Source organism: Chiloscyllium plagiosum, chromosome 7 (genome assembly GCF_004010195.1).
Source record: "Chiloscyllium plagiosum isolate BGI_BamShark_2017 chromosome 7, ASM401019v2, whole genome shotgun sequence".
Classification (NCBI taxonomy): Eukaryota; Metazoa; Chordata; class Chondrichthyes; order Orectolobiformes; family Hemiscylliidae; genus Chiloscyllium; species Chiloscyllium plagiosum.
Window position 1 is genome coordinate 49,630,004 of NC_057716.1, and position 9,675 is coordinate 49,639,678.

A 9,675-nucleotide genomic window follows, 5' to 3' on the forward strand; every position below is an offset into this window, starting at 1 on the left:
CTACACTGCAGTTCCGCCTCTGGTCAGCGGCGGTGCGACGCTGCAGTCCCGCCTCCGGTCAGGGGCGGCGCTACACCGCAGTTCCGCCTCCGGTCAGTGGCGGCACTACACCGCAGTTCCCGGCTCCGATCAGGGGCTGCACTACGCTGCAGTCCCGCCTCCGGTCAGTGGCGGCGCGACGCTGCAGTCTCGCCTCCAGTCAGTGGCTGCACTACGCTGCAGTCCCGCCTCTAGTCAGTGGCGGCGCTATGCTGCAGTCCCGCCTCCAGTCAGTGACAGCGCTATGCTGCAGTCCCGCCTCCGGTCAGTGGCGGCGCTACACTGCAGTCCCGCCTCCGGTCAGTGGCGGCGCTGTAACCCAGTGCTGCTGCCGGGGCTGACGCTGTTGTTCGGTTGCCGAGGTGACTGACCCGGACTGGGTGAGATTTGAGGCAGTACTTGTCGGACTGAACCGAGCTGGGCCCCGGGTAGCTGAAGCAATGGTGCCCGTTCTGGATGCGCTTTGGGAGGATAGGGATGTTAGGTTTGACATTTCGCCTCAGTGAGTATCTTTAGTGTTCCTGGTGTTGACGTGTCTGAAAGTGAGATTTAAAATGGAGTCCGGCTCGGTTCATGGCTGTAACCCACATCGCTCTATTAAATGTCGATTCAACTAACAGGTGCTGCTGTACCCCCTTATCAGAAAGTCGTGTCAAGTGCGGCCACCCACAATAAAATCGGGGAGGTCTGTCTAATCTAACCGAAAATCAGCAGTCCAGTGACCAAGTTCTGAAGAGGAGTCATTGGACTCGAAACTTTAACTCTGCTTTCTTTGCACAGATGCAGCCAGATTTGCAGGATTTCTCCCAGCAATTTATTTTTTAATGTGTGTTTCAGACAATGATAACCAGTGAATGCTGAGAAATAACAACTCTGGCATTATCACTGGAGAAAGGTGACAGATGAAAGTTTAACCTCGATAAATTTACCAAAGAACCTAATTGTTTATTCCTTGCCAGTTGCAGTAACTCAGGACTGTCACCTTGGAACGGCAGCGTGTCTGTAGATTGGGTGAATTGCACAGATCTTGTGTAGTGATATTTGGGTTTTCCTTCCAGACAAATGAAAATGAGACCTGGAGAGGTCCTAATTGACTGCTTGGACTCCATCGAAGATACTAAAGGAAATAACGGGGATAAAGGTAGAAGCTAATTCAGCGTTGAATTACATTATATAAATTAACATAATTATGTTGTTAGTAGTAGATATTGACTTTAAAATCATAGAAGCTACAAATCAGGAGAAGGAAATCTTTTGGACCACTGGACCTATTGAAGCAAAAAAAAATCAATTACCCTATCTATTTGGGATTTTGGTCCTGTAGTTGTGAATTGTCATAAATATAAAAATATTTCTTGGTTAAGAGAATAAGCTTTTGAAATATCATTAAAACAGGATTTTCAAAAAGAGCTTTAATGCTTCCTATTGACAAGGCATAGAGATGTATAGCATGGAAACAGACCCTTCGGTCCCACCCGTCCATGCCAATCAGATATCCCAACCCAATCTAGTCCCACCTGCCAGCACCCGGCCCATATCCCTCCAAACCCTTCCTATTCATATGCTTCCTCTGGCAGCTCATTTCTTACACATACCACCCTCTGTTTGAAAAAGTTGTTCCGTATGTTTCTTTTATATCTTTCCCCTCTCACCTTAAACCTATGCCCTCTAGTTCTGGACTCCCCGACCCCAGGGAAAAGACTGCCTATTTACCCTATCCATGTCCCTCATAATTTTGTAAACCTCCGATGCTTCAGGGAAAACAGCCCCAGCCTGTTCAGCCTCTCCCTATAGCTCAAATCCTCCAACCCTGGCAACATCCTTGTAAATCTTTTCTGAACCCTTTCAAGTTTCAGAACATCTTTCCGATAGGAAGGACACCAGAATTACACACAATATTCCAACAGTAGCCTAACCAATGTGCTGTACAGCCGCATGTTTCTACAGTCTTGTCTATATTACTGTACAATATGCAAAAGTGACAATCCAAAATTTCCCAACTTACCACAAAATTAGCCTAAATATAACTTAGTGGGAAATGGAAAATGTCCTTTCATTTAGACTCTAAAACATATTTCTCATTCAATGTTTAGACAGATATCTTAGCGTTTTCTTTGTTAAATTAATTTTTAATCACGCACAAAATCAAGGGGGAAAACACCAAAAGAACTGTGGATGCTGGAAATCAAAAATAAAAACAAAACTTGCTGGAAAAACTCAGTAGGTCTGGTAGATTTATGAAATCAAGAGGTTATATATATGTCAAAGATGTCTTTGTCATTTTTGCTTTGGTTGAAATGGCAGATCTTATTAAATAAAGACTAGCTGAAAGTAGATTTTATTTAGTTGGTCCCAGTCGCAATCATAAGCCTTTCCTAACTCAAGTCCTGTAGATTTGCTTTGATCAGCAAATAATTTCCTCATTTACATCAGATTTGAGGTGTACTGTCAAGCACACCATTCCTAGAGCTTTTGTGATCTTAGCACCCAAACATTGAGTATTATTTTTGAGTTAGTTTTGGGGCTGATTCTGCTGATGTTCAGGCCTTTCTATTCAGTATCAAAACCGGTGTCAAAATCTGGGAGACTGGAAGCATTAGACCTGTTCACTCTGTAGTATGGATGAGACACCTGCACTGTGTACCAGTGTTATGCCGAGAAGCTCAATCACTTTCACTTGAGTAGCCTTTGGCAGCTTCTGGAGATGAGATGGCAGGGCAAAATACTAGACACTGAGGTGCTCCCTTGAGCTGGCAAGCCATGCATTCATACCATATTGAAATAGTCACATCTGAATTGAGCTGCTCAAGAATTGCAGCACGGTGGCTCAGTGGTTAGCACTGCTGCCTCACAGCACCAGGGTCCCAGGTTCGATTCCAGCCTTGGGTGACTGTCTGTGTGGAGTTTGCACATTCTCCCTGTGTCTGCATGGGTTTGCCCCGGGTGCTCCGGTTTCCTCCCCACAGTCCAAAGATGTGCAGGTCAGGTGAATTGGTAATGCTAAATTGCCCCATAATGTTAGGTCAATTAGTCAGAGGGAAATGGGTCTGGGTGGGTTACTCTTTGGAGGGTCGGTGTGGGCTGGTTGGGCCGAAGGGCCTGTTTCCGTACTGTAGGGAGTCTATTCTAAGCTAATCTAAACCAAAATACCTTATTCTCACTTACCAATGTGAATCTTCTATGGAGAGATTGAGTGTGGGTTACACTGCCATTCCAGTGAAAGAAAATGCTGCATGAATATTCAAAAGAATTCACTTATAAGCTTAATATTGACTTTGAGTTTTGGGAAACTTTCAGCCAGAATTCATCTATATTGTGCATTCAAATAAGAAATGGTGAAGCCACTTTCAAAAACAAACTTATATCAGATGGAAAGAAAATCCTGAGCCAGAAATGTACCTAAAACCTCAAATGTATGTAGTGCTCTGTTCGATTTTCAGTAGCATCTTTTGTATAGATTAGCCTTTCAATCAACCATGTACCACTCGAACTCAGCAAACGTCCTAGCTGGTCATCATCACCTCAAAAGATGAATAGGAAAGAATAGTCAATTTTGGACTGCCAATGGATTAAAATCCTGGAACCATCTCACTTACAGCACTATGGGGGTACCTACATAAATGTGAACTGCAGCAGTTCAAGAAAGCAGCTCATCACCGTCTTCTCAAAAACAATAAAAAGGTGGAAATCTGCAATTTTAGTGATGAGATATGTGGTTGAAGACTCATCCTGATCAAGTATAACACCCAGGTTACAAACAGCTGGTTCAGCTTCACACAGCTGCCAAAGAGAAGGAGTGAATTGATGACAGACACTGCTATCTCAGTCTTTACTTAATTGGAAAATGTTTTCTTCATTCATTACTGGATGTCAGATAAGCAATCTCATCATTTAGAAACAATGGAGGGCTTAAGAGAAAGGTGGGTTTGAGACAGAACTGGATCCTGTCCTTATACATGTAGAAAATAACATGGTGTTTTCAATTGATGTCACCGTAGAGTATGTATGTGTGGTATAGGAGATCTAAGGATAGAAGTAATGTTGCAAGAGTTGTAAGAGCAGATCTATTATGTCTGATTCATCAGCTATTGTACTTGATCGGATAGGACAATGATATTTGCTCCTGTATGAAGCTTAAATTGTGGATGGAACAAGCTGCCAGATGAAGTAGTGGAGGCTAGTATAATTACAGCATTTAAAAGGCATCTGGATGGGATATCCATAGGGAGAGTTGAGGAATGCTGGCAAATGGGACTAGATTAATTTAGAATATCTGGTTGGCATGGACGAGTTGAACAGAAGAGTCTATTTCCATGCTATACATCTCTATGACTCTAAGACTTACATATAAGTTGTTGATGTCAATTGAAATATTAACTGTTCAGCCATCTCATTGCTATTCATGTGCAAATTGGTTGCTGGATTTGTTTTAAGAAATACTTAAAGTAATTTATTGGCTGTGAAGTACATTAGCATAACCTGAAAATATCAAAGTTGCTGCACAAATTCAAACATTCTTCTTTAGAGGAGTTCCACCTTCTAGAATTTAGTTCATTTTATTCCTCAGGGAAGACAAGAGCTGTTGCAAAGGCAACTGACAATGATAGCAGACACAAATTTTATTAAATTACTCTTTTCTATCAATTCAGCTCAATTTAGACATTAGCTGCTGAATGTATTAATGGGAATAACTCATCGTTTTTGACAAAATAACTGATAATCCTACATTTGAAGTCCCATGATGCAATTATTGTGATCGTTTTATTATCATTTTAACATTCTTTTAACCAAGTTTGTTTTTATAATTGTTATTGATTTTCAAGGTAGATTGCTTGTGACCAATTTGCGAATTATCTGGCACTCACTGGCTCTTCCACGTGTGAATTTATGTAAGTAAAGCTGTATTAATGGATTTAAGTATTAAAAATGGTGTTTGTTGTGGAAGTAGTCTGGATTAACCCATCTCTGTCCCAAAGGGTACAAAGATTTCTCTATCTGACTTCTCAAATAATGTAAGCTTTCAAACATTGGTGAAGCATTAAAGTACTAGAAATAGTTGCATGACTTGTAATAATTTAAAATGCAAAGAAATATGATTATTCATTTAAAATTTGTTTTTAAAGTCTTAGCGAGTTTTGAGAAGATTTGTAGCTCAGGTTGAGATTCTGGATGTAGGTTTTGCTCGCTCAGCTGGAAGGTTCATTTCCAGCTGTTTCGTCACCCTACTAGATAAACATCTTCAGTGGGCCTCCGGGCGAAGCACTTCAGATGATCCCTGATTTCTATTTATATGTTTGGGTTTCTTTGGGTTGATGGTGTCATTTCCTGTGGTGATGTCATTTTCTGTTATTTTTCTCAGAGAGTGGTAGATGGGGTCTAACCCGATGTGTTTGTTGATAAGAGTTACAGTTGGAATGCCATGCTTCTCGGAATTCTTGTGCGTGTCTCTGTTTGGCTTGTCCAAGGATGGATATGTTGTCCCAGTCGAAGTGGTGTCCTTTCTTATCTGTATGTAAGGATACTAGTGCAAGACCCATAACTAGTGCAACAAAATACCATGCAAGAAGTGTAACAAACACTACATTGGACAAACAGGCAGACAACTAGCCACCAGAATACATGAACATCAACTAGCCACAAAACAACATGACTCTATCTCACTAGTATCCATACAATTCCTGGAAGCATGGATTCCAACCGGAACTCTATCAACAAACACTTCGAGTTAGACCCCATCTACCACACCCTGAGCAAAAGAACACGAAATGACATCACCCCAGTAAATTACATCACCAACCCAAAAAACCCAAACATATAAATAGAAAGCAGGAATTATCAGCAGTGCTTCGCCGGAGGCTCACTGAAGATGTTACCTAGTAGGGTCTGTAAATGAACCTTCCAGCTCAGTGAGCAAACCGACATGTTTTTAAAGTCTTTCATTTTCTCATTTTTTAAATTCTTCTATGAGGATATTCTTGAACAGTGAATGCTTAATTGAGTTACACCAATCCCATTGTCCTGTTTGTACTTCATCAAAGGGTCATACTGTTTCACTGAAATAACATATGCAGTTTTCCCACACAGTAGAACAAGATTTTGATGTTTATTCTGTAAGTAAGTAAGTTTTTCATCAGGAAATAAATATTTACTCGTGGTATGAATTATGAATTGATGTCAACACTCTTCATTAAAATTTTTTACTGTCTGCATTGCTGCCTTCTTACATGTTAACTTATTTCAGAGTATCATTCGATAACATAACCAAAACAAAATTTCTTATTGTTTCCATTTCTCATGCTTGTGTCAAAAACATTTTAAGAAAATCTATGAATGACAAAATATTGTTATTGGAGGTCAATCACAGGATATCTATGCAGGAGTTCCTCAAGGTAGTGTTCTAGGCCCAAACTTCAGCAATGATCTTCCTGCCATCATAATGTTCACTCATAATTACAGAAGGTTCATCACCACTCATGATGCCTCAGATAATCAATCTAAATGTCGCAAGACCTGGACAATATTCAGGCTTGGATTGTTAAGTGACAAATAATAATCGTGCCACACAAATCTCATGCACTGATTATCTATAGTGAGAAAAAATCCAATCATTGCTTCATGATTTTCGATGGCATTGTGATCAGTGAATCCACCACTATCAATATCTTGAGTGTTACCTTTGGAAACAGAACTGGACCCGAAGTTGTTACTACCAGCAGATTAGAAGCTGGGAAGTGCCATGAGTATCATGCTGCTAGGAATTTTCTGGCTGTCCTCTGTTTGGCTTGTCCTATTATTTTTATATTGTCCCAGTTGAATTTATGGGTCTTGTTGTCTGTGTGTATAGATACTATGGATAGCTGGTCATGGCATTTAGTGGCTAATTGATGTTCATGAATGTGGGTCATTCGCTGTCTGCCTGTTTGTCTTATAACGTGACAAGGACATGCCACAACACAACACACTAATCACTCTACCTTATATAAAAACATCTCAGACATGATAGCCAGACTCCTCCAGTTGATCAGATTTATAACAGCTCACAAACCAACAGCCATTCTCAAACAACAACTCACCAGAAAGAAGACCCTATACCCATCAGGTGCAGGACAAACATGGTGATGCAAAGACTGCATGAAACACTATATAGGGCAAACAGACAGACAGACAGCGATCCAAATTCATGCACACCAACTAGCCACAGAAAGCCACAACTAACTATCCCTAGTGTCTATATACACACACACGATAAGGACCATGAATTTGACTAGGACAACACAACAATAATAGGACAAGTCAAACACAGGACAGCCAGAAAATTCCTAGAAGCATGGGACTCATCCATGGACTCCATCAATAAACAAATTGACCTAGGCCCAGTATACCAACCAGTGCAACGACCAACTGGAACTGGCAACCGGAAGCAGCGGGAATGAAACTGCATAAATTCCAACTGACAGTCCAGCAGCACTTCACAGGAGGCTCCACAGTACTGAGGATGTCGCCTAGAAAGGGAACAAAACATGTGTAATCTAAATTCCCGGCTCAGTGAACATATCTACAACAACTGCAATTGCTAAAGTTTCAAAAATGAAGTCAGAAACATATGGAATAGAACAGACTTTATAATATTGAAGTAATTTGAATGAATACAAGGAATAATAGTAGGAAGGAATCAGAATTACTATTAACTAAATCCAGAAAGAATATGGTGAGATGACATCTGAAATTCTGTAATGCAATGAAGATTAAAAGATGGAGGTTGCATAACATCAAACAAATTGTGTATCCTAATTGCAAGGCATGTCATTTTAAAGTCAAGTCACCAGTTTAATAGCCCATTTTCACAGTTTAATATCCATTTTCACAGATAGTACTGGAATTCTGATTTTATATGTGGTTTATGAGTTCACAATAGTAATTTTTCACAATACTGAGTTGCTACTTTAGGAAGGAGTTTTGGTTCAGACTTTCGTTCAATGTTTTTTTGTCAGCCTTTCATGTCTAGAAACAAATTCCATGAACAGACCAAATCTCCTGTGAACTAAAAGGATGAAAGATAAAGATAAAATAAAATAAGATAAAAACTTAAAGGGAAAGAATAAACTGTACATAAATAAAACAAAGCCCAAAATAATAAACTGAAAAAAGCTGACTTTAATGGAATAAGATCAAAAGTAGGGAAAATAAAACTTTAAAAGTACTGATGAACAAGGAAATGGAACAGTAATAGGAAGTATTTAAAATGTCGATTGACAAGAGCCCATTTTAGTGGGAATATAGATCCCACTAACATGAACTAATAGCTGCTGACATACTTAATATGAAAAAAAAATGGATAAAATTGAAATGAAAATAAAAGGCATTCTTTGAAGTTTAGAATATTGAGGGTGAATTCATGAAGGTTTTTAAAATGATAATTGGAAGCTGTTCTTTGGTTTAGAATTTAATAGAATAGATGCATTCCTAACAAGAAGCATTTTTTTTTTAGGCAACAAAAAATGATTTGTACGAATCCTCTCAAAAAGCTGTACGCTGGATAGTTGTAATTTCAAAACTGTGATCAATAGATTTGTGTGTTTTGGAAAATATTACAAGATATGAAGAAAAATGTAGGAAAATGGCTTTATGGTATAGTTAATTATGATTTGGCGCACCGACCTTTACACCGCTGAGGCTAAACGCCAGCTCGCGGATACCTCCTCCTACTGCCCCCTTGACCATGACCCCACCTCCCACCATCAAACCATCATCACCTAGACCATCCATAACCTCATCACCTCAGGGGATCTCCCATCCACCGCCTCCAACGTCATAGTCCCACAACCCCGCACCGCCCGTTTCTCCCTCCTGCCCAAAATCCACAAACCTGACTGCCCCGGCCGACCCATTGTCTCAGCCTGCTCCTGCCCCACCAAACTCATCTCTCCCATACCTCGACACGGTCCTGTCCCCCTTAGTCCAAGAACTCCCCACCTATACCATCCACGCCCTCCACTCCTCCATGATTTTCGCTTCCCCGGTCCCCAACGCCTTATCTTCACCATGGACATCCAGTCCCTCTACACCTCCATCCCCCATCACAAAGGAGTCAAAGCCCTCCGCTTCTTCCTTTCCCGCCGTACCAACCAGTACCCTTCAACTGACACCCTCCTTCGACTGACTGAACTGGTCCTCACCCTGAACAACCTCTTTCCAATCCTCCCACTTCCTCCAAACCAAAGGAGTAGCCATGGGCACCCGCATGGGCCCCAGCTATGCCTGCCTCTTTGTAGGATATGTGGAACAGTCCAAGTTCCGCAGCTACATTGGCACCACCCCCCATCTTTTCGTCCGCTACATCGATGACTGTATCGGCGCTGCCTCCTGCTCCCACGAGGAGGTTGAACAGTTCATCCACTTTACCAACACCTTCCACCCTGACCTCAAATTCACCTGGACCGTCTCAGACTCCTCCCTCCCCTTCCTAGACCTTTCCATTTCTATCTCGGGCGACCGAATCAACACGGACATTTACTATAAACCGACCGACTCCCACAGCTACCTAGACTACACCTCCTCCCACCCTGCCCCCTGTAAAAACGCCATCCCATATTCCCAATTCCTTCGTCTCCGCCGCATCTGCTCCCAAGAGGACCA

The 9,675-nt window shown here is 41.3% G+C and overlaps 1 protein-coding gene across 3 annotated transcripts in view; it reads left to right on the forward strand.

The window, feature by feature from the left end:
- Positions 1-337: 337 nt before the first annotated feature.
- bbs5 (Bardet-Biedl syndrome 5) overlaps positions 338-9,675 on the forward strand; it is a 26,651-nt gene continuing 17,313 nt past the window's right edge. The window contains exons 1-3 of one of the 3 annotated variants that reach the window (XM_043693653.1): positions 338-419; positions 1,098-1,180; positions 4,863-4,928. In XM_043693653.1, the coding sequence (XP_043549588.1) occupies positions 1,102-1,180; positions 4,863-4,928 (145 nt within the window). In that variant the 5' untranslated portion in view covers positions 338-419; positions 1,098-1,101. Of the gene's footprint in view, positions 542-1,097; positions 1,181-4,862; positions 4,929-9,675 lie in introns of all 3 variants that reach the window. The other 2 variants (XM_043693651.1, XM_043693652.1) reach the window with 2 other exon arrangements.